General features: G+C 44.0%; 1 protein-coding gene across 5 annotated transcripts in view; it reads right to left on the reverse strand.

Annotated features, from left to right (window-relative positions):
- ZNHIT3 (zinc finger HIT-type containing 3) overlaps positions 1-26,112 on the reverse strand; it is a 181,930-nt gene that overhangs the window by 14,776 nt on the left and 141,042 nt on the right. For 4 of the 5 annotated variants that reach the window (XR_008888852.1, XM_056557689.1, XM_056557687.1 and 1 more), the window contains one exon: positions 17,440-17,502. The exons of the other annotated variant lie outside the window; for it this stretch is intronic. Coding sequence is in view for 3 of the 4 variants with exons in the window: in XM_056557689.1 (XP_056413664.1) it covers positions 17,440-17,502 (63 nt within the window). In the remaining variant the exon portion in view is untranslated. The remainder of the gene's footprint in view (positions 1-17,439; positions 17,503-26,112) is intronic. 5 annotated transcript variants of the gene reach the window in all.

A 26,112-nucleotide genomic window follows, 5' to 3' on the forward strand; every position in this document is an offset into this window, starting at 1 on the left:
TGTAGATCACAACTTTTTCATACCATGTCCATGTTTTCCGCATGGCATCATATGGCTTGAGGACTTTATCATAAAGATCAACTCCCCCATATTCCAATTGTAGTCCAGAATACAATCGGGCTTGAGGACCGGTCCCACGGTGCTTCGCACAGGGACAGGGGTGCTGACGTTCCCATGAATTGTGGACAGCATAAGGACATCCCTCTTGTCCTTATACTGGACCAGCAACAGGTTTTCATGGGAAAAGGCATGGGACTCACCCTGGGTGATAGAAGCGTGTAGGTGATGGCCTTATTGATTCTTCCGGACTGTCCCACAAGCGACCGTGGATCTGGCGGCGAGGGATGTGAAGAGGGAGATACTAGCATAAATGTTATCCACGTAAAAGCTGGTAACCTTTATCTAGCAATGGGTGCAAAAGGCCCCAAACGATTATCCCGCTAACACCCAGAGTGCAGGGACATTCTGGGGGTTCAATACGGGAATCTTGTCCCTCATACACCATAAACTATATATGTGTATATCTATCTATCTATGCAAATATATATATATGTCCGGGGGAGCTGCACTGTGGAAAGGAAGTCCCCTGGGGTGTCCCACGCAGATCGGAGTCCCAGAAGGTTTCAGTGTTCTGTGCTGGGGGCCCACCATTGCTGGCCTTCGTGGGCGGGGCCTCGGCTTTGGCTCGGTCTCCAAGGCAACTCCTGCTGTCCCTGTGCTGCTGGGATGGACTTGCTGCAGGACTGAGGACGCATCTACTGCAGACAGCTGTCAAAAGAGTGGCACCTTCCCCCTGCATTTGATGGAGTATAATTTTACTTGCCCTGTTCATCATCTGTTCATTGGGACTGAGAATTTCCTGCTCCATCAGGGCTTGCTGGGACTTATAGTGGGCGAAGTTCTGGATCCCTATCTGAGGTCTCCTCTGCTGAAGCTCCTTTAACCCCCTTGTGCTGGACTGTTCTGATATTACCTCTGGCTGGGAGTGCTGGGACTTGTGGGGATTGCAGTGCCTGTGAAGTGCTCTGATAACCTCTGAGGTTCACCTGTTGCTGAAGCCTTTTTACTGCGGAACTTTATGCTATCTGAACTGGAGAGGCTCACCCTGAGGGATACAAGGGGTGCGTCAAGCTTCTGGTGCCTTACTTTGCTCATACTTACCTGGATAAGTGTCTGTGTGATATCATGGGAGGCACGATGGGCAAATCAAAGCGTAATAAGTCAGGAGTTGGCGTGACTCATTCTTCCGATGATTAGGTTTCTTCAGATGATGGACATTCAGACTAGCGGTCGCTTCTAGAGAGACCCTGTGGCCCAGACGCCTCTCTCTACTAAAGTGACGGCCAACGCTGCTAAAACGTTGAGTCAGTTTTCCATGTCTGAAGATCCGTCGGGCAGCGTTTTGACTAATCAGTCTGGGTCCTTAGCTGTCAGTCCTTCTGATCCATCACCCCTCTCTTCTCCTGATCGGAAACATTATGATTAGCCCCTCATGGACCTTAGCTTCACTGAAATATTGTCTACTATAACCTCTTGTCACACTATGATCTCTAAAGTGGACGAGCTTAGACAGCAGTTTGTCATCCTGCGTCATGAGACTCAAAAGCTGAGAGAACGTACCACGGAGGTGGAAAACAGAGTTTCTAATGGAAGAAGATACTCTCCCTCCTATCCCTCAGCAAATTTTTGATCTCCAGCGGCAGTTTCGGGGCATAGTTCACAGAGTTGATGATTTTGAAAATCGCCTTCGGCGCAACAATGTTAGGCTGGTGGGCCTTCCTGAAAAGGCGGAGGGTGCCGATCCTGTGGCATTCCTAGAATCCTGGCCGAAGGAGCTGTTGCCTGCGGATACTTTCTCTCCCTTCTTCTCGGTCGAGCGAGCCCATCGGGTCCCTGCCAGACCTCCTGTTCCTGGAGGGCCTCCAAGACCGTTGCTGGCCAGGATTCTTTACTTTAAAGACAGAGACGCTATCCTGAGAGCAGTGAGGATTAGAGGAGAGGTGCTCTTTGGTGACAGCAGAGTTTCCTTCTACCCAGACTTCTCCATGGAATTAAGAAAACAGCGCACCAAGTTTACGGATGTCCGAGCCAAACTTCGCTCCAAAAAGGATATAGGCCATGCTGTACCCGGCTCATCTGAGCACTACCAAATTCTTCACCTGCTGAACCGATGCAGTGGGCAGAGGCTCAGCTGCCGGACTGATATCCATGCTGTACTGCCTACTCCCTTCTTAGTTAGTTAGTGGGTAGGCTTGGAGTGTTAGCTGTCCGAGGTTCGAGTTCCCCCTAGGGTTTCACTGGTTAGAGGGTCAAGGGGGTATTGATCATAGTTCTCTGGGTGGGCGGGTAGCGGTGGTTGGTGGATTATGAGTAATTTCTGTGCTCGCCTGATCTGGTTATCTTGTTTGCGGTACAGGTCTGCACTGGTTTAGTTAGTGTTAGACAGGGATTTGTTCTGGTAATGTTTTACCGTTATCTGTTTTTGCTGTTCTGTGGTGTCTTTCTTGTCTGTCCATGTTGTTTGGCTGTTTGTGGTGTGTATGGGAGCTCCTTTAGTGTATTGGTTCTGGTATGGCGTGTTAGGCCCTGTTTGTGCTTCTCACCAGCTTCATGATGGAGTCCCTTAAGGTATTTAGTTAGAATGTCCGTGGCCTTAATTCCAAGTTTAACCCCTTAAGGACGAGCTCCGTAAATCTACGGCACTGCTAAGAAGTACTTAGCGCACAGCGGCGTACATTTACGGCGCAGCATTCCTGGATCACCGCATCTCTGGACACGGTGATCGGAATGGGATGACTGCTGATCAGCAGCCATCCCGGCATATCACCCAAGGGGGTCCTGAGACCCCCCCCATGTCGGCGATCGCAAATCACCGGTCAATTTAGACCGACGATTTGCCGCTATTCCAGGTCAATCGGGTCTCAGGTGACCCGGTGACCAGGGAAAAAAGGGTGAATGGGGCTATCCGAGACAGCCCCATTCACCCTTACCCAGCAGGAGTGAGGTGGCACGGGTGTCGCCTCACGATCACGTGATTGATCAGTGGGAATGACCGACCAATCACGACCCTGCTGGGAGGCAATCGGGGCCGGCGGGGGGGGGTCTCTTACCTTGCCCTGGTCTGGTGGGGGTCCCCTCGTGTGCGGTGGCAGCGACAGGAGCAGCAGGATCGGTCCCGGCGGCAGGATACAGCGGCAGCGGTCACGGCGGCAGGGTACAGCAGGTGGTGAGGCCTGTTCACCTCCTACTGTTGCTTAGTAACAACTCGCAGCATGCAAAGCCAAAGGGCATGCTGGGAGTTGTAGTTTTGCAACAGCTGGAGTTCCAACTACAACTCCCAGCATGCCCTTTGGTAGTCTGTGCATGCTGGGGGTTGTAGTTATGCAGTTATTTTTCTATGAAAAAGTGTGCATTCAGCTGTTGCATAACTACAACTCCCAGCATGCACAGACTACCAAAGGGCATGCTGGGAGTTGTAGCAGTGTGCATCCAGCTGTTGCAAAACTACAACTCTCAGCATGCCCTTCGACTGTCAATGCATGCTGATTGTTGCAGTTTTGCAACAGCTGGAGACACATAGGTTGTGAAACTGAGTTTGTTACCTAACTCAGTGTTTCGCAACCAGTGTGCCTCCAGCTGTTGCAAAAATACAACTCCCTGCATGCACTGAGAGACTGTACATGCTGGGAGTTGTAGTTTTGCAACAGGCAACAGCTGGAGGCACACTGGTTGCGAAACACTGAGTTAAGTAACAAACGCTCAGTGTTTCGCAACCAATGTGCCTCCAGCTGTTGCATTACTACAACTCCCATCATGTCTGTCAGTGCATGCTGGGAGTAGTAGTTTTGCAACAGCTGGAGGTTTGCCTCCCCCCCCCCATGTGAATTTACAGGGTACATTCACACGGGTGGGTTTACAGCAAGTTGTCTGCTGCAAGTTTGAGATGAGGCAAATTTTCTGCCACAGCTCAAACTCACTGTAAACCCAACCGTGTGAATGTATCCTAAAAACACTACAAAAAATAAAAAGTCAAACACTACATATACACATACCCCTACACAGTCCTACCCCAATAAAAAATAAAAACACGTCTTGTTTCCAAAACAGAGCCTTCAGCTGTTTAAAAACCACTCCTCCCAGTATTGCCGGACAGCCACCGACTGTCCAGGCATACTGGGAGTTTTGCAACAGCTGGAGACACCCTGTTTGGGAAAGACTATTGTGGGGTATTTTTGTGGCGGTTTCAACTCCCCAATTTAGGCCTCAAATGCGCATGGCGCTCTCGCTTTCAAGGAAACAGTTTAGGGCCACATTTGAGGTCTAAAGTGGTGATTTGCACAGGGGTGGCTGATTTTACAGTGGTTCTGACAAACACAAAACAATAAATACCCAGATGTGACCACATTTTGGAAACTACACCCCTCACGGAACGTAACAAGGGGTATAGTGAGCTCCACAGGTGTTTGACAAATTTTCGTTAAAGTTGGATGTGAAAATGAAAAAAAAACATTTTTTTCACTAAAATGCTGGTGTTACCCTACGTTTTTCATTTTCACAAGGGAGAATAGGAAAAAAGCCCCCCAAAATTCGTAACCCCATTTCTTCTGAATAAGAACATTACCCATATGTGGATGTAAATTGCTCTGCTGGCGCACTACAATGCTCAGAAAAGGAGGGATTTTGGAGAGAGAATGTGTCCGAAATTGAAGGCCATGTGAGTTTACAAAGCCCCCATAGTGCCAGAACAGTGGACCCCTCCCAAATGTGACCCCATTTTGGAAACTACACCCCTCACATAATGTAATTAGTGGTACAGTGAGCACTTACACCCCACCCCACAGGTGTCTGACAGATTTTTTGGAACAGTGGTCCGTGAAAATGAAAAATTTAGTTTTTCATTTGCACAGCCCACTGTTCCAAAGATCTGTCAGACACCTGTGGGGTGTAAATGTTCACTGGACCCCTTATGAAATTCCGTGAGTGGTGTAGTTTCCATAACGGGGGCCACATGTGGGTGGGGGGTCCACTGTTCTGGCACCAAGGGGGGGCTTTGTAAACGCACATAGCCCCCGACTTCTATTCCAAATTCTCTCACCAAACGCTCAATGGAGCTCCTTCTCTTCTGAGCATTGTAGTTCGCCCGCAGAGCAATTTACATCCACATATGGGGTATTTCCATACTTTTTACACAATTGACACATTTTGGGAGGCTTTTTCTCCAATTACTCCTTATGAAAATGAAAAATTTGGGGTAACATCAGCATTTTAGTGAAAAAAATGAAATTTTTCATTTTCCTCTCCAACTTTAGCGGTAATTGTACCCCTTGTTACGTTCCTTGAGGGGTGTAGTAGTTCTCTTCTGAGCATTGTAGTGCACCAGCAGTGCAATTGACACCCACACATGGGGTATTTCCATACTCAGAAGAGATGGGGTTAAAAATTTTGGGTGGCATTTTCTCCTATAACCCCTTGCAAAAATGTAAAATTTGGGGGAAAACCAGAATTTTAGTGAAAAAAAAAAAAATCATTTACACATTCGACTTTAACGAAAAGGCGTCAAACACCTGTTAAGGCTCACTGGACCCCTTGTTACGCTCCTTGAGGTGTGTAGTTTCCAAAATAGTATGCCATGTTTTTTTTTTTTTTTTGCTGTTCTGGCACCATAGGGGCTTCCTAAATGTGACATGCCCCCCAAAAACCATTTCAGAAAAACTTACTCTCCAAAATCCCATTGTTGCTCCTTCCCTTCTGAGCCTTGTAGTGTACCCACAGAGCACTTGATCCACCTATGAGGTATTTCCTTACTCGAGAGAAATTGGGTTACAAATTTTGGGGGGATTTTTCTCCTTTTACCCCTTGTAAAATTTCAAAAAATGGGTCTACAAGAACATGCGAGTGTAAAAAATGAAGATTTCGAATTTTCTCCTTCAATTTGCTGCTAACAAAGTAGAATACCACTAACAAAGTAGAATATGTCGCAAAAAAAACAATCTCAGAATCAGAATGAAAGGTAAAAGCATCCCAGAGTTATTAATGCTTAAAGTGACAGTGGTCAGATGTGCAAAAAATGGCTGGGTCCTACAGTGAAAATTGGCTGGGTCCTTAAAGGGTTATGGTGAATAAGGGCTCAGTCCTTAAGGGGTTAAAGGGGTACTCCGGTGAAAACCTTTTTTCTTTTAACCCCTTAAGGACCCAGCCATTTTACACCTCAGGACCCGGCCATTTTTTGCAATTCTGACCACTGTCACTTTAAACATTAATAACTCTGGAATGCTTTTAGTTATCATTCTGATTCCGAGATTGTTTTTTCGTGACATATTCTACTTTAACATAGTGGTAAAATTTTGTGGTAACTTGCATCCTTTCTTGGTGAAAAATCCCAACATTTTATGAAAAATTTGAAAATTTTGCATTTTTTTAACTTTGAAGCTCTCTGCTTGTAAGGAAAATGGATATTCCAAATATTTTTTTTTTTATTCACATATACAATATGTCTATTTTATGTTTGCATCATAAAATGTACGTGTTTTTACTTTTGGAAGTCACCAGAGGGCTTCAAAGTTCAGCAGCAATTTTCCAATTTTTCACAAAATTTCCAAACTCACAATTTTTCATGGACCAGTTCAGGTTTGAAGTGGATTTGAAGGGTCTTCATATTAGAAATACCCCACAAATTACCCCATTATAAAAACTGCACCCCCCAGAGTATTCAAAATGACATTCAGTCCGCGTTTTAACCCTTTAGGTGTTTCACAGGAATAACAGCAAAGTGAAGGAGAAAATTCACAATCTCCATTTTTTACACTCGCATGTTCTTGTAGACCCAATTTTTGAATTTTTACAAGGAGAAAAAGGAGAAAATGTATACTTATATTTGTAGCCCAATTTCTCTCGAGTAAGCACATACCTCATATGTCTATGTAAAGTGTTCGGCGGGCGCAGTAGAGGGCTCAGAAGCGAAGGAGCGACAAGGGGATTTTGGAGAGTACGTTTTTTTGAAATGGTTTTTGGGAGGCATGTTGCATTTAGGAAGCCCCTATGGTGCCAGAACAGCAAAAATCCCCCACATGGCATACCATTTTGGAAACTAGACCCCTTGAGGTACGTAACAAGGAATAAAGTGAGCCTTAATACCCCACAGGGGTTTCACGACTTTTGCATATGTAAAAAAATAAAAATAAAATTTCACTAAAATGTGTGTTTCCCCCCAAATTTCACATTTTTGCAAGGGTTAATAGCAGAAAATACCCCCCAAACATTGTAACCCCATCTCTTCTGAGTATGGAGGTATCCCATAAGTTGACCTGAGGTGTACTATGAGTGAACTACAATGCTCAGAAGAGAAGGAGTCATATTTGGCTTTTTGAGAGCAAATTTTGCTCGGGGGCATGTCGCATTTAGGAAGCCCCTATGGTGCCAGGACAGCAAAAAAAAAACACATGGCATACCATTTTGGAAACTAGACCCCTTGTGGAACGTAACAAGAAATAAAGTGAGCCTTAATACCCCACAGGGATTTCACGACTTTTGCATACGTAAAAAAAAAATAAAAAAAATAACTAAAATGTGTGTTTCCCCCCAAATTTCACATTTTTACAAGGGTTAATAGCAGAAAATACCCCCCAAAATTTGTAACCACATCTCTTCTGAGTATGGAGGTACCCCATAAGTTGACCTGAAGTGCACTACGGGCGAACTACAATGCTCAGAAGAGAAGGAGTCATATTTGGCTTTTTGAGAGCAAATTTTGCTCGGGGGGCATGTCGCATTTAGGAAGCCCATATGGTGCCAGGACAGCAAAATAACCCCCACATGGCATACCATTTTGGAAACTAGACCCCTTGAGGAACGTAACAAGGCATAAAATGAGCATTTACCCCCCACTGGTGTCTGTCAAATCTTTGGAACAGTGGGCTGTACAACATTTTTAATTTGCACAGCCCACTGTTCCAAAGATCTGTCAGACACCAGTGTGGTGTAAATTCTCACTGCACCCCTCATTACATTCCGTGAGGGGTCTAGTTTCCGAAATAGGGTCACATGTGGGGTTTTGTTTTTTTTGCGTTTGTCAAAACCGCTGTAACAATCAGCCACCCCTGTGCAAATCACCTCAAATGTACTTGGTGCACTCTCCCTTCTGGGCCTTGTTGTGCGCCCCCAGAGCACTTTGTGCCCACATATGGGGTATCTCCGTAGTCGGGAGAAATTGTGTTACAAATTTTGTGGGGCTTTTTTCCCCTTTACCTCTTGTCAAAATGAAAAGTATAGGGCAACACCAGCATGTTAGTGTAAAAAGTTTATTTTTTTTACACTAACATGCTGGTGTAGACCCCAACTTCACCTTTTCATAAGGGGTGAAAGGAGAAAAAGACCCCCAAGATTTGTAAGGCAATTTCTCCCGAGTACGGCGATACCCCATATGTGGCCCTAAACTGTTGCCCTGAAATACGACAGGGCTCCAAAGTGAGAGCGCCATGTGCATTTGAGGCCTGAATTAGGGATTTGCATAGGGGTGGACATAGGGGTATTCTACGCCAGTGATTCCCAAACAGGGTGCCTCCAGCTGTTGTAAAACTCCCAGCATGCCTGGACAGTCAACGGCTGTCTGGCAATACTGGGAGTTGTTGTTTTGCAACAGCTGGAGGCTCCATTTTGGAAAGAGTGGCGTACCAGACGTTTTTCATTTTTATTGGGGAGGGAGGGGGGCTGTGTAGGGGTATGTGTATATGTAGTGTTTTTTACTTTTTATTTTATTTTGTGTTAGTGTAGTGTAGTGTTTTTAGGGTACAGTCACACGGGCGGGGGGATTACAGCGAGTTTGAGCTGCCGCGCAAAATTTGCTGCATCGCAAACTTGCAGCCCGATACTCACTGTAAGCCCCCTGCCCATGTGAATGTACCCTGTACATTCACAGGGGGGGGGGACCTCCAGCTGTTGCAAAACTACAACTCCCAGCATGCCTGAGAATGTTTGGGAGTTGTGGTTTTGCAACAGCTGGAGGCACACGGGTTGGGAAACACTGAGTTAGGAAACAATGTTTCCCAACCAGTGTGCCTCCAGCTGTTGCAAAACCACAACTCCCAAACATTCTCAGGCATGCTGGGAGTAGTAGTTCGGCAACATCTTTAGAGCCAGATGTTGCCGAACTACAACTCCCAGCATGCTTGGAGTTGTAGTTTTGCAACATCTGGAGGACTACAGTTTGCAGACCACTAATACAGTGGTTCCCAATCTGTGCCCTTCCAGATGTTGCAAAACTACAACTCCCAGTATGCCAAAACTGTCCAGGCATGCTGGGAGTTGTAGTTCTGCAACATCTGAAGGGCCAGATGTTACAGAACTACAACTCCCAGCATGCCTGGACAGTAAGGGCATGCTGAGGATGTGTAGTTTTGCAACATCTGGAAGGGCACAGTGGTCTCCAAACTGTGTACCTCCAGATGTTGCAAAACTGCAACTCCCAGCATGCCCAGACGCCAAGGGCTGTCTTGGCATGCTGGGAGTTGTAGTTTACAGGGTCCTATTACAGCAATGCATGTCGCTTTACGGCGACGTGCATTGCTGTAAAGGGCCCGACCGCGGCTGAAGATCTACTCACCTGTCGCCGCCGCCGCCGTCTTCATCGTCTGGATCCGGGTCTTCAGGGACGAGGTAATTACCGGGGCCGGTCCCCAGCACTCCCCCGCCGCGTCCTCCGGTCTTCCTCCCGTCCTCTCCGGACTTTCAGGGGCCGGGCAGGACGGGAGGAAGTAACCGCCCCCCCTCCTGCAATTGGTCGGTTAACTAACCGACAGATCGCAGGGGATCGGAGGAGGTGGCCGGCTTGCCACCTCGCTCCGATACTCCAGCATGGTCCTGGCTGTCTGCGACAGCCGGGATCATGCGAAATTACCGGGCGGTCGGGTCCCAGAGACCCGATCAGCCCGGTATCGCCGCAGATCGCAAGGGCGATTTCCCTTGCGATTTGCGGCGATCGCCGACATAGGGGGCCTACATGGCCCCCCTCGGCGTTTGCCCTGGATGCCTGCTGAAGGATTTCAGCAGGCATCCAGTTCCGATCTCTGCCCGGCGAGCGGCAGAGACCGGAAAACGCCATGACGTATGCATACGTCATGGGTCCTTAAGACCCAGGGTGTGAAGACGTATGCATACGTCATGGGTCCTGAACAGGTTAAATCAACTGGTGGCAGAAAGTTAAACATATTTGTAAATTACTTCTATTAAAAAATCTTAATCCTTCCTGTACTTATTAGCTGCTGAATACTACACAGGAAATTCTTTTCTTTTTGGAATGCTCTCTGATGACATCACGAGCACAGTTCTCTCTGCTGACGTTATTATAATAATAATGCTTTATTTATTGTTGTCCTTAGTGGGATTTGAACCCAAGTCCCCAGCACTGCAAGGCAACAGTGTTAACCACTGAGCCACCATGCTGCCCTTAGCAGACATCTGCTATGTATGGTTGCTAAAATGGACAGAGATGTCAGCAGAGAGCACTGTGCTCGTGACCTCATCAGTGTTCCAAAAAGAAAGGAATTTCCTCTGTAGCATTCAGCAGCTAATAAGTACTGGAAGGATTAAGATTTTTTAATAGAAGTAATTTACAAATATGTTTAACTTTCTGCCACCAGTTGATTTAAAAGGAGAAACGATTTTCACCGGAGTACCCCTTTAAGAGAGCGTTGTGCCTGGATTTTGTTATTAGACATTCCCCGCATATTATTTGTTTGCAGGAAACTCACCTCGTTTGTCAAAAGGTATTGGCCCTTTAGAGGGCGTGGGTCGTCCCTAGCTAGAGGGGTCTCAGTCCTATTGTCTAAATCCCTGCCCTTGATAGTCTCCCAGGTTTCCTGTGGCCACTTTGGTAGGTATGTTATTTTACATTGTGCGTTGTCTTCCTTCTGCTTCACTCTAGTCTCTTTGTATGTGCCTCCTCCCTTTCATGTATCCTTCTTGGATCCGCTTACGGATAAGCTGTCTTCCTTCCCTACTGACCCTGTTCTTTTTATAGGAGACTTTAATGTTGTGCCTGACCCCCGGCTTGATTGCACCAGTGCTGCGGACCCTGGCTCATCTGCATTAGCTTCTTGGCGTCTGGTACTGGGCCTTACTGACCTCTGGAGGTGAAAGTATCCGGTTAACTCTGTCTTCTTTTACTCATCGGTGCAACTTTGCCTTTGCTTCAGCTGACCTATTACCAGCAGTGAGTGAAGTGGGGTACTAGTACTAGTAGGGGGATCTCAGATTATTCTGCCTTAATAGTTACGTTATCTCTAGGTCCTCGTCCCTCTTCGCTTGTGGAGAATGCATCCTGGGTGGCTTCAGGCGGAGAAAATTTCTTCTGCCCGGGGAGCATTTATAATGGTGGTTGTGGGTAGGAAGGCGATATTAGGAGCCCGGGAACGGGCGCTACAATCAGAAATAGGAGTCCTTGAGGCAACAGTGGTAAGGGATCCTACTCCGGAGGTGGAAAGGGAGTGGGCTAAGGCACAGAGGGCTCTTGATTATACAGAAGGATAGGGTACATTTGAAGATGGCGGCAAGGGAGGCGGTCATATTTGAATTTGGAGACAAAAATGGTAAACTGTTGGCTTACCTGTCTAAGGAGAGCCGTCCTGTGGCCTCCATACCCTGTATATGTACTTAGGACGGGACCCTTAGCTCTGACCCGACGGTCATAGAAGGGGTATTTCTCTCCTTCTATAGTTCCATATATTCTTCCCCCTTCGGGGTGGCCCCTGAGGCCATACTATCGATCCTGAGTGAGCTTCCCCTTACCCCATTGACCTCGCTTCAGTCTTCTGGTTTTGAGGCCCCATTGATGGTTGAAGAGGTTTCAAAGGTTATAAAAAATTTGCCCTCTGGGAGGACTCCGGGGCTGGATGGGTTGGTGGGGGACTGGTAAAGGGTGAATGAAGAGAAATTGATATCTATCTTGCTTAATCTGTATACCATGGCCTTGGAGTCTGGGGCCCTGCCTGACTATGAGAGAAGCCCTAATTGTAGTACTTCCTAAGCCAGGGAAAGATACGACTTTGCTTGACTCTTATTGTCCCATTTCCTTCCTCAATGTTGATATTAAAATTTTGGCAAAGGTTCTGGCGAACAGGCTCAAGGGGGTCTTTTCCTCTGTGGTTCACCGTGATCAGACTGGGTTTATGCCAGGGAGGGCGACCAATATAAATGTCAAAAGACTTCAGCAAATCTAATAATTCTGAGTTTACGGCACTTAATTTAGACCCTCTTCTCGGTAATACGCTTACGCGTTTACAGGCGTGGGATTCCTTACCCTTATCAGGTAGGGTTAACATTTTCAAAATGATCTTCCTCCACAAGTTCCTTTACCTTTTTCATTTGTCACCTATTATTCCCTCCAGGGTTTTTTTTTTAAACTTAGCAGGGCTCTGGGATCCTTCTATTGGCAGAATAAACCTCAGAGATTGGAACAGGCACTGCTCAAGGCGCCAAAGCAACAGGGGGGACTAGCCGCTCCTAAAAGGCATAACTACTTTTTAGTCTTACAGCTGGTGGTGGATTGACCTGGACCTTTCCAATGCCTGCACGGCTTTGGCGGGGCTCTCATGGGTTCCTATGAGACGTTTACTAATGCATTATACAGGTATGTTCCCTCTTCATCCTTGCCAGCTCCTATTAAGACGGTGGCAGCGGTCTGGTCGGTGGTTTCTGGGCTCTTCCCTCAGCCAGTGGTATCTCCTAGAGCACCGCTGTGGGGTAATCCTCATGTGGAGCAGCTACGGGAGTTGGAGGCGGCTGGATTTTGGAGCTCCCAGGGACTCAAATTCACCATGCAATTGTTTGGAGAAGACTGCGTCTTTCCTTCATTTGCTGATGTTAGAGAACATTTCCATGTCTCTCAGGATGCCCAACTCCGGTATCTTCAGTTGCGACATGCGGTCTCTACGCAGTTTGGTTCACTGGAGGTTACCCCTGTGTTTAATGTATTGGAGCTGCTCCTGGGGACCACTGACCTGGCTAAGCCTCTTACTCAGAGTTGTTTTATTGCAATATGTGGGTAGGTGGGTCCAGACCCATTTGCTGAGGCACAGCTGAAGTGGGTTGAGGATATTCCTAGTCTTTCTGTAGACATGTAGAAGGAAGTAGTTAAGACATATTACCCTACGAAAGTTAGTGCCCGAGAAATGCTTATTCAATCCAGGTTTGTCCTCTGTCTGTATTATAGTCCTGTTAGATTACATCGCATGGGGGTCTCGGGGTCGGATATCTGTTTTAGGTGTGGGCGGGAGAGAGGCACCTTTCTGGATGTGGTTTGGACATGCTCTTGTGCCCTTTTGGAGAGAGGTGATCATCTGGAATTCCTCTTTGTTTTGACGCCGGAGGTGTGTTTATTGGGAGTTATTAATGGGTTAGTGACGGGCTCTTTTAGGCGCATACTGATATGTTTCCTCTTGTTTTGTGCACGCAAGGTTATAGTGAAGGCCTGGAAAGATGGCCCCCTCAATCCCCCGTCCCGTTGGATAGCCTTAGTGAACAAATATGTTCCCTTATATCATGCCTTGTATGCAAGTCGGAAATGCCTGAAAAAATTTGATAAGGTCTCGGTACCGTGGCTGTTGGACGTTAAGTGGATAACTGGGGAGCTCCTAGGGTGATGTGTGTGTGTGAATGGTTATGTCTGTAGTGTGGTCTTACTGTGTACTTGTACTTCTAGGGGTCTATGATTCTGGAATACAGTCTACCCCTTTGATTCTTTATATGTCTGCTCCTTGGATATGATACCTCGCACCACGCCTATCCGACCGTCATTAAAATGAATAGGAATTGGCTGACTATACACTATAAGAATGAACGCTGTTTACACTGAGGTACTGAGTTACACCCTACCCAAAAGGTGCAAAGGAAATAGAAGTGCTCAAAAATAACTGGAATTCGCCTTCTAGGTGTGGAAAGGAATTAAATTGTTCTGAGAACAGGGTTTAAAAAAAAAAAAATTTTGAATTTTTTCTAATAGTTTTTTTTTTTTTTTTTTTTACAATTTTAGAAGAAAAAATTAGGAATTATTAGAAATAATTGAATAGACTTATAAAATAAGCATATAAGACTAGAATCTGAGCAGGGCCCTTGCTACAGATTCAGAAAGTTAATATCATAATAAAATGCAATGTATATGCTGTTTAGTGAACGCAATCTGCCGCCTTACTGAACTGAATGCCTTACTTAAAGGGGTACTCTGGCCCCAAGACTTATCCCCTATCCAAAGGATAAGGGATAAGCTGTCTGACGGAGGAGGTTCCGCCGCTGGGGACCCCCGCAATCTCTCATGCAGCACCCCTATCAGCAGCCTCGCGAAGATCGCTCCTTGTCTGATGACTCACGAGCACGGGGCCGGAGTATAGTGATGTCATGGCTCTGTCCCCTTATGACATCACTCCCCACCCCCTCAATGCAAGTCTATGGGATGTGATGCCCTTTCCCACAGCCTTGCATTGAGGGGGCTGGGCGTGATGTCACAAGGGCGCGGAGCCGTGATATCACGATACTCCGGCCCCGTGAGTCATCAGACAAGGAGCGATCTTCGCACAGTGAGGCTGATGATAGGAGTGCTGCATGAGAGATTGCGGGGTTCCACAGCGGTGGGACCCCCGGGATAAGACATCTTATCCCCTATCCTTTGGATAGGAGAAAAGATGTCTTAGGGCTGCAGTACCCCTTTAAATCCAAATGTTAATTCTGGTACTAGGATCATAACGTAGGATGTATACATATGCAGTTAATGAGAAAAAACAGTGTCCTGCACTCACCGTATAGACTCTGGATCTTCAGCTCCCATCTCGGGCTACTAATCCGGCATCGGAGACAAAGTGGCGTGGGGCGCTCAGAGTCGACTGCCGGCGGTTTCACGCATACAGTGTGCAGGACACTGGTTTTTCTCATTAACTGCATTGTATTCACTACGTTTTCATTGTCCTAGCACCACCAGTTTCTGATTGTTCTCTGGCTGGTTTCCCGCATAGCTACCGTATATACTCGAGTATAAGCCGAGTATTTCAGCACTGAAAACACCCCCCTCGACTTATACTCGAGTGAACTCTCCGCCCTCAGTGGTCTTAAAAACTACAACTGCCAGCAAGCCCGGACAGCCATCTGCTGTCCAGGCATGCTGGGAGTTGTAGTTTTGAAACCTCTGGAGGTCCGCAGGTTGAAGACCACTGCAGCCTTCGTCATCATCCAGACCCCCCCCCCCCTTTAGTTTTGTACTCACCTACGCTCGGCGGGACGTTCGAGTGAGCTGGTCCGGGCCATCTGTGCTGCAGGGACCGTCCGGTGGGGAGGGATAGTCATTCTGGGCGGTCCATCTTCACCAGGGGGGCCTCTTCTCCACGCTTTGGGCCCGGCCGGAATAGTTACGTTGCCTTGACGACGACGCACAGGGACGTTATGAGCAACATCCCTGTGCGTCATCGTCAAGGCATAGTCTCTATTCTGGGCCCGAAGTGCGGAGAAGAGGCCCCCCCGGTGAAGATGGACAGCCCAGAACGACTATCCCTCCCCACCGGACGGTCCCTGCAGCACAGATGGCCCGGACCAGCTCCCCCTAACGTCCCGCCGAGCGGAGGAGAGTACAAAACTAAAGGGGGTGGGGGGGGGGGGGGAACTGGATGATGCCGGGCATGCTGGGAGTTGTAGTTTTGGAACATCTGGAGGTCCGCAGGTTGAAGACCACTGTAATCAGACATTGACAAGCGGTGATGATGAAGGGGGGGTGGGCTGATGACAGGTGGTGATGATGAAGGGGGGGGTGGGATGATGACAAGGGGATGATGACAGGCGGTGATGAAGGGGGGGTGTGGGATGATGACAGGGAGATGATGATAGGGTAATGATGAAGGTGTGGGATGATGACAGGGTGATAATGAAGGAGGGGATGATGACAGGGTGGTGATGATGAAGGTGTTAATGACGGGGGCTCTGGATGATGACAGGGGGGGATGATGTATTTCCCACCCTAGGCTTATAGTCGAGTCAATAACTTTTCCTGGGTTTTTGGGGTAAAATTAGGGGCCTCGGCTTATATTCGGGTCGGCTTAAACTCGAGTATATACGGTATATGGGCCATCTAAGAGCTACATTACAAGGTACTTTTTCTTTGTCCGTTATTTTATAGGATGTATATATGTTCAAACCTGTATAGTTACAATAATAAAAAATTTAAAAAAGGTTTTTAGAAAATATCTATATCTATCTATCTATCTCACCATCCCATTTTTCCATTTTACAAATAAAAATAATGTTAAATGCACCAAAATTTTGACTGCTGAAAGTTATAGGCCGAAAGTTAGGGTTTTTGGCTTTGTGCCGAAATGAAAAAATGTGCCGATAATATAAGGGGCAGGGCTTGCAGCTGGGGTGGGGCCAGATGGACGGACTCACTCATGCTCAGCAGAGGAAAAGCAAGAAGGGCCACCAGTATTTTGCAACTACAGAGCCACAGGTTGCAGATCACTGCTCTATAGAATTCTGTAGTAGGTGAAGCAGTACAACTCCCAGCAACTGGGAGTTGAAGTTTTGGGTCAGTTTCAGTCTTTGGCCAAAACACTTCCTAAACTCTCAGTTTTGGCCTAAAAATTTCATTTTGGTGCAGGACTAAATAAGATACAAAAAAATCAAACCTATAAAAGTGGACGGGGTAAGTAATTTTCAGTTTTGTTTTTTGGCCAAGCACATACAACATTTTTGGTTTCGCCCTAAAGTTTTAATTTCGATATATCACTAACACATATATTATATATGTGGTATATGTGGATATGTCAGAGCTAAAGAAAAAAAAAAAAAAAAAAAAAAGCAGCCGAAGCAGTGAAGTTAAGCAATATGCGCAACTCCAACTGAATTTAATAGGAGTTGCAAAAACACCATATCGTGGTGAGGTAATCTTTTTATGTAACTCTGGAGTTACGTAAAGAGCGGGGCTATGCGGTTAGCGCAACTCCCATTAAAGTCAACGGATGTTGCGAAAATTTAAGCCCATTAAAGCATACTTATTTTCTTAATTTTTTTTAAATAGATTTAAAATAAAACAAAGCCTGTATAAATTGGGTGTTTGTGTATCTGTATTTGCCTACAGAATAAACAATTTTTGCTGTAAAATGTGGAGAAACCAAAACCCTCAATATTTTCAAAGTTGCATTTTTTTTTTAGCAATTTAACCCCAAAAATATTTTTTTTTTATTTTGTTTTGCCATAGATTTTGTTGTAAAATGAGTTTTCATTACAAAGATCAATTGGTCTTGCATAAAAAACAAGCTCTTATATGGACCCATAGATGGAAAATCTAAAGAGTTCAGAAAACAACAAAAAAAAAAAAATTTAAATTGGTCATAGAAGGCTTGAGAAATAAAAAGTTTATAAAAAGTTATTTGATGGATGCAAACATCAAGGAAACAAAATTGCAGAAATTACCCATCACCACTAGATTTTGCATTGGAACAGCATCCAATTCATCATTTTCCTCAAGATCATCATCTAGAAAAAAAAAAAAAAAAAAAAAGGTCAAAATCTTAACTCAACCAAACTATTTTAAGACAAAAACTGGCAATTTTAAGACAAAAAAGTGGTAATCTGTAGTAAAATGTCATGATATTACTCTTAAGGAGCTAACAACATTAACCCCTTAAAGTGGTAGTCCAGTGGTGAAAAACTTATCCCCTATCCTTAGCATGGGGGATAAGTTTTTCACCACTGGATATCTCCTTTAAGGACTGAGCGTTTTTGCACTTTCGTTGCAATCATAACTAGAGATGAGTGAACTTACAGTAAATTCGATTCGTCACGAACTTCTCGGCTCAGCAGTTGATGTCTTTTCCTGCATAAATTAGTTCAGCTTTCAGGCGCTCCCGTGGGCTGGAAAAGGTGGATAAAATCCTAGGAGACTCTTTCCTAGGACTGTATCCACCTTTTCCAGCCCACCGGAGCACCGGAAAGCTGAACTAATTTATGCAGGAAAAGTCATCAACCGCCGAGCGGAGAAGTTCGTGACGAATCGAATTTACTGTAAGTTCGCTCATCTCTAATCATTACCCTTAACCCGTACAGGACCTAGGGCGTATGGATACGCCTTCTGTACCTGGGTCTTAAGGACCCAAGGCGTACCTGTACGACCATGGGAATTTCGGTCCCTGCCGCGCGCCGGGTGGGGACCGGACTGGGGTGACTGCTGATATCGATCAGCAGGCACCCCGTGCAAATGCCCAGGGGGCTTATCCGACCCCCCCATGTTGGCGATCGGCACAAATCGCAAGTAAATTCACACTTGCGATTTGCGCCGATTCCGGGTCAAACGGGTCTATGGTGACCCGGAATATAAGGGGGATCGCGGTTGTCTAAGACAGCCACGATCCCCCTGTAGCGATAGGAGTGAGGTGGCAGAGGTGCCATCCCTCCTATCTCTGCTATTGGTGGTCTAGACGCGACCACCAATAGCAGACCAGGGGCGGGGGGTTTACTTTAGTTTTCTCCGTTCTGCCCACCCACAATAGGCAGGGCAGAACGGGGAAATGACAGGGACCGAACGCCGAAGATCCACTTACCCATCGATGGAAGCTGCGGGACGTGATAGGCGGCGGTGGTCGGTGCGGGTGGCGATGTCGTGCGGCAGAAGAGGACGGCTCCCTGGATCCAACGGAAGCCGGTAAGTTGCCTAGCAACATCTAGAGGGCTACAGTCTGAGACTGTAGCCCTCCAGATGTTGCAAAACTACAACTCCCAGCATGCCCAGACAGCTGCTGGGCATGCTGGGATTTGCGGTTTTGCAACAGCTGGAGGTCTACAGTTTAGAGACCACTGCACAGTGATCTCTATACTGTAGCACTCTAGTCTTGCAAAACTACAACTCCTAGCATGCCCACATAGCTGTTTGCTGTCTGTGCATGCTGGGATTCTGAGTTTTGCAACATCTGGAGGTCCACAGTTTGGAGATCACAGTGCAGTGGTCTCTATCTGTTGCCCTCCAGATGTTGCAAAACTGCAAATCCCAGCATGCCGAAACAGCTGTCTGGCATGCTGGGAGTTGTAGTTGCGATCGCTCCAGCTGTTGCACAACTAGATCTCCCAGCATGCCCTTCGGCGATCAGTACATGCTGGGAGTTGTAGTTTTGCAACAGCTATAGGCACACTGGTTGGAAAATACTGAGTTAAGTAACAAAACCTAACTGAAGGTTTTCCAACCAGTGTGCCTACAGCTGTTGCAAAACTACAACTCCCAGCATGCACGGTCTGTCAGTACATGCTGGGAGTTGTAGTTTTGAAACAGCTGGAGGTTTGCCCCCCCCATGTGAACGTACAGGGTACATTCACACGGACAGGTTTACAGTAAGTTTCCTGCTTCAAGTATGAGCTGCGGCAAATTTTTCGCCCCCTTATGAAAAGGAAAAGTTGGGGGATACACCAGCCTGTCAGTGTAAAATGTAAAATTTTACACTAACATGCTGGTGTTGTCCTTTACTTTTTATTTTCACAAGTGTTAAAAGGATAAAAAGACCCCCAAAATTTGTAACGCAATTTCTCCCGAGTACAGAAATACCCCATATGTAAGCGTAAAATGCTCTGCGGGCGCATAACAAGGCTCAAGAGTGAGAGCGCACTATGTACATTTGAGGCATAAATTGGTGATTTGCACAGGGGTGGCTGATTTTACAGCGGTTCTGACATAAACGCAAAAAATAAATACCCACATTTTGGAAACTACTCCCCTCACGGACAGTAACAAGGGGTATAGTGATCCTTTACACCCCACAGGTGTTTGACAAATTTTCATTAAAGTTGGATGGAAAAATGAAAAAAAAAAACAAAAAAAAAACACCACAAAAATGCTGGTGTTACCCAAACTTTTTCATTTTCACAAGGAAACATAGGGAGAAAAAAATAAATAAATTTGTAACCCCATTTTTTCTGAGAAAATACCCCATATGTGGATGTAAAGTGCTCGGCGGGTGAACTGCAATGCTCAGAAGAGAAGGAGCACCATTGGGATTTTGAAGATCAAATTTGTCCTGAATTGAAGGCTACGTATGTTTACAAAGCCCCCATAGAGCCAGAACAATGGACCCCCCCCCCCACATATGACCCAATTTTGGAAACTACACCCCTCACATAATGTAATAAGGGGTACAGTGAGCATTTACGCCCCACAGGTGTCTGACAGATTTTTGGAACATTGGTCCGTGAAAATGAAAAATGTAATTTTTCATTTGCACAGCCCACTGTTCCAAAGATCTGTCAAACGCTAGTGGGGTGTAAATACTCACTGCACCCCTTATTAAATTCTGTTGGGGGTGTAGTTTCCAAAATGGGGTCACGTGGGTGGGTCCACTGTTCTGGCACCACGGGGGGGCTTTGTAAACGCACATGGCCCCCGACTTCTATTCCAACCAAATTCTGTCTTCAAAAGCTCAATGGTGCTCCTTCTCCTCTGAGCATTGTAGTGCGCCAGCAGATCACTTGATGTCCACACATTGGGTATTTCCATATTCAGAAGAAATGGGGTTACACATTTTGCGGGTCATTTTCTCCTATTACCCCTTGTAAAAATATAAAATGTGGGGGAAAACCAGCATTTTAGTGAAAACATTTTTTTTTCATTTACACATCCGACTTTAGCAAAAAGTCGTCAAACACCTGTGAGGTTTTAAGGATCACTGTACCCCTTGTTGTGTTCCTTGAGGGGTGCAGTTTCTAAAATAGTATGCCATGTTTTTTTTTTGCTGTTCTGGCACCATAGGGGCTTCCTAAATGTGACATGCCCTCCCAAAACCATTTCAGCAAAATTCGCTTTTCAAAAGCCAAATGTGACTCCTTCTCTTCTGAGCATTGTAGTGCGCCAGCAGAGCACTTGACGTCCACACTTGGGGTATTTCCATACTCAGAAGAGATGGGGTTAAAAATTTAGGGGGGCATTTTGTCCTATTATCCCTTGTAAAAATGTAAAATTTTGGGGAAAACTAGCATTTTAGTGGAAATAAATAAATAAATCATTTACTAATCCAACTTTAACAAAAAGTCGTGAAGCACCTGTGGGGTGTTAAGGCTCCAAAATAGTATGCCATGTGTTTTTTTTTTTTTTTTTTTTTTGCTATTCTGGCGCCATAGGGGCTTCCTAAATGCGACATGCACCACAAAAACCATTTCAGAAAAACTCACTCTCCAAAATCCCATTGTCGCTCCTTCCCTTCTGAGCCCTCTACTGCGCCCGCCGTACACTTGACATACACATGAGGTATTTCCTCACTTGAGATAAATTGGGCTACACATTATAGGAAGATTTCTTTCCTTTTACCCCTTGTAAAAATTCAAAAACTGGGTCTACAAGAACATGCCAGTTTAAAAAAAATGAAGATTTTGAATTTTCTCCTTCAATTTGCTGCTATTCCTGTGAAACAACTAAAGGGTTAACAAACCTTTTGAATGTCATTTTGAATACTTTGGGGGTGCAGTTTTTTCTAATGGGGTCATTTGTGGGGTATTTATAATATGAAAGCCCTTCAAATCCACTTCAAAACAGAACTGGTCCCTGAAAATTTTTGAACATTTTGTGAAAAATTGGAAAATTGCTGCTGAACTTTGAAGCCCTCTGCTCTCTTCCAAAAGTAAAAACATGTCAACGTTATGATGCAATCATAGAGTAGACATGTTGTATATGTGAATCAATATATAATTTATTTGGAATATTCATTTTTCTTATAAGCAGAGAGCTTCAAAGTAAAAAAAAAAATGCAAAATTTTCAATTTTTTCATCAATTTTTTTTAGTTTTTCACCAAGAAACGGTGCAAGTATCGACAAAATTTTACCACTAACGTAAAGTAGAATATGTCACGAAAAAACAATCTCGGAATCAGAATGAAAGGTAAAAGCATTCCAGAGTTATTAATGCTTAAAGTGACAGTGGTCAGATGTGCAAAAAATGGCCGGGTCCTACAGTTAAAATTAAGCGGATCCCTCCAGGGAACAAACCAGGATAGAGGCAGCGCACAGGACTTCAAAGGTAAAATGGTTTATTTACCCGGCATGCAACGCGTTTCGCTGGATAACCAGCTTCATCAGGCATGTTGAGGGTGGAGATACATAGGGTAATTATACACAACAGTTGACCCGCACATTGCTGGAATAAAAGCAATAGGCGGGAGCCCATAAAACACACATATAAAAAATAGTAAAATACAAAAAAATATATAAAAATAAATAAATAACAAAATAACAAAATTATATATATCCACATACCCAACTAAAAAAATTTGGATATGTAAATACATAAGATATAAAATATAAAATATGTCAATAAATTTGTAATATATTTATAATATGTTATGATAATAGAAGGAAAGTCAAGTCACACAGCGTTCTCAATCATCTCATTTAAACCACCAGGGAAAAGGGAACCAAGTGAAAAAATCCAGTATGATTCTCTATTAATTAGCCTTTGGAAACGATTTTTTATAATAGATGGTATAACTTCAATGATTTTTAATTTAAGACAGTCAAAATTCCCGGAGTGTATTTGACATATGTGTCGTGAGACACTGTGTAGCGTGAATTGTCTTCCCACATTGGAACGATGTTTATTCATGCGGGACCGCACTGTCTGAACAGTGCGGCCCACATACTGCAAACCGCAAATACAAGATAAAAGGTAAACCGCATAGCTGCTTTCGCAATCATGCGTTCCCTTAATCCGAAATACATTTTTCGAAATATTACAAACGAAATTTTCACCTTTTTCTATCATGATGCAGCATTTACATCTCATTTTACCACAGGGAATAGTGCCATTATCCTGTCCTACACTATTAGATACAACAAAACGATTATTCTTAAGACCGTCACTGGGGGCCACCAAATTACGCAGATTTTGTGATCTGCGGAATGTGACACCTGGGTGGTCGGGTAATATATCTAAGTATCGGATCACCTTTTAATATATACCAATATTTATTGAATATTGTTTTTATCTTGGGTGCTGCGCAATTAAAATTGGTAACGAAATTGTGACTATAATTTTTATTATTTTTACAATCAATTTGACATTTATCAATTGTGAGATTTATAATTTCTTTCTTAATATCATTCGCATTAGTTTTATCAATTATCAAATCCTCTTGTCGTTGTCCCTTAGCCTGATTAAAAGCTTTATTTAGAATCGATTTTGGATAGTTTTTCTCTCTAAAGCGATTCTGTAAAATACGTGATTGTTCCAAAAAGTCAGAATTAGATGTACAATTTTTTCTGATACGCAAATATTGCCCATAGGGCACTCGAGTCCTCACATATCACACAGTCCCCTGTTTTTAATCGGTATGTCGCCTTTTATAGGCGATATATTGATGACCTGTTCATTATTTGGACAGGCTCTTCCTCTCAAGCACATGATTTTGTTGACACTCTTAATTCTAACACCTGGGGTCTAAAATTTACCATTCACTGCTCTTCTTCCTCTATTGACTTTCTTGATCTTCAACTCAGAAAGGATTCGGATGGCCGTATAAAAACAAAAACATTTTTTAAACCAGTGGACATAAATAGTCTATTGGATTTCAATAGTTCCCATTATCCCCAGTGGATCCGTAATGTGCCCTATGGGCAATATTTGCGTATCAGAAAAAATTGTACATCTAATTCTGACTTTTTGGAACAATCACGTATTTTACAGAATCGCTTTAGAGAGAAAAACTATCCAAAATCGATTCTAAATAAAGCTTTTAATCAGGCTAAGGGACAACGACAAGAGGATTTGATAATTGATAAAACTAATGCGAATGATATTAAGAAAGAAATTATAAATCTCACAATCGATAAATGTCAAATTGATTGTAAAAATAATAAAAAATCCAAGAAGAATTATAGTCACAATTTCGTTACCAATTTTAATTGCGCAGCACCCAAGATAAAAACAATATTCAATAAATATTGGTATATATTAAAAGGTGATCCGATACTTAAAAGATATATTACCCGACCACCCAGGTGTCACATTCCGCAGATCACAAAATCTGCGTAATTTGGTGGCCCCCAGTGACGGTCTTAAGAATAATCGTTTTGTTGTATCTAATCGTGTAGGACAGGATAATGGCACTATTCCCTGTGGTAAAATGAGATGTAAATGCTGCATCATGATAGAAAAAGGTGATAATTTCGTTTGTAATATTTCGAAAAATGTATTTCGGATTAAGGGAACGCATGATTGCGAAAGCAGCTATGCGGTTTACCTTTTATCTTGTATTTGCGGTTTGCAGTATGTGGGCCGCACTGTTCAGACAGTGCGGTCCCGCATGAATAAACATCGTTCCAATGTGGGAAGACAATTCATGCTACACAGTGTCTCACGACACATATGTCAAATACACTCCGGGAATTTTGACTGTCTTAAATTAAAAATCATTGAAGTTATACCATCTATTATAAAAAATTGTTTCCAAAGGCTAATTAATAGAGAATCATACTGGATTTTTTCACTTGGTTCCCTTTTCCCTGGTGGTTTAAATGAGATGATTGAGAACGCTGTGTGACTTGACTTGCCTTCTATTATCATAACATATTATAAATATATTACAAATTTATTGACATATTTTATATTTTATATCTTATGTATTTACATATCCAAATTTTTTTAGTTGGGTATGTGGATATATATAATTTTGTTATTTTTTTATTTTTATATATTTTTTTGTATTTTACTATTTTTTATATGTGTGTTTTATGGGCTCCCGCCTATTGCTTTTATTCCAGCAATGTGCGGGTCAACTGTTGTGTATAATTACCCTATGTATCTCCACCCTCAACATGCCTGATGAAGCTGGTTATCCAGCGAAACGCGTTGCATGCCGGGTAAATAAACCATTTTACCTTTGAAGTCCTGTGCGCTGCCTCTATCCTGGTTTGTTCCCTGGAGGGATCCGCTTAATTTTCTTTGCCTGTGTGTCCAGGAGCAGCTGCCGCTCTTCGCCCGTTGCAGGGTCACTTCACGCCTTCACCATAGTTGTACTTGGTCGCAGTACAACTAGACTTGGTGAGCAAGTTTTCTTGTCTATTATCTTTGCTTTTACATTACGCTATCACACTAGGAGCGCTCTCCTTGTCTGTTTATTACAGTTAAAATTGGCTGGGTCCTTAAGGGGTTAAAAAGCATAACCCTTTCAATTTTGCTCCTAAAAATCCATATGACTGCTTATTTTTGCGCCACCAATTCTACTTTGTAATGACACCAGTCATTTTATCCAAAAATCTACAGCTTAGCGGAAAAAAAAAAATCATTGTGTGACAAAATTGTAAAAAAAAACACCATTTTGTAACTTTTGGGGGCTTCCGTTTCTATGCAATATATTTTTCGGTAAAAATGACACCTCTTTATTCTGTAGGTCCATATGATTAAAATGATACCCTACTTATATAGGTTTGATTTTGTCGTACTTCTGGAAAAAATCATAACTACATGCAAGAAAACATATACTGTACATTTAAAAATTGTCATCTTCTGACCCCTATAATTTTTCTGTGTACGGGTGGTATGAGGGCTCATTTTTTGCAGTACCATTTTTGTATTGATTAGACTTTTTGATCGCTTTTTATTCATTTTTTTATTTTATAAAAAGTGGCCAAAAATATGCTGTTTTGGACTTTGGAATTTTTGGCGCGTACGCCATTGACCATGTATTTTTATAAATTGGGCATTTCTGCATGCGGCGATACCACATGTTTATTTTTATTTACACTTTTTTTTTATGGAAAAAGGGGGGGTGGTTCAAACTTTTATTAGGGAAGGGGTTAAATGGGTACTTTCATTAAAATTACGTTTCTTAATTAAATAGTTTATGCCTAAATAAATATCTTTGCAATATATGTTAATTAAAAACAAATATCTAGTTTTCACTGTTTATTATACTTTTGAAAACCTGGCCACTAGGTTTCACCCTATGTGGTCCAGGAATCATTAACGCGCCCCCCTCACGTTGAGCATGTTCGGACCACTGCTGGCCAGGCAGCGTGGTCCAAAATGCTTGTCCTCAGCTCGCTCTCTGCCTGTATATGAAACCGGCAGAGAGCGAGCAAAGTTATTTTGGCGAGTGCTCCATTTCTACTTACCTCTA

Source organism: Hyla sarda, chromosome 2 (assembly GCF_029499605.1).
Source record: "Hyla sarda isolate aHylSar1 chromosome 2, aHylSar1.hap1, whole genome shotgun sequence".
Taxonomy (NCBI): Eukaryota; Metazoa; Chordata; class Amphibia; order Anura; family Hylidae; genus Hyla; species Hyla sarda.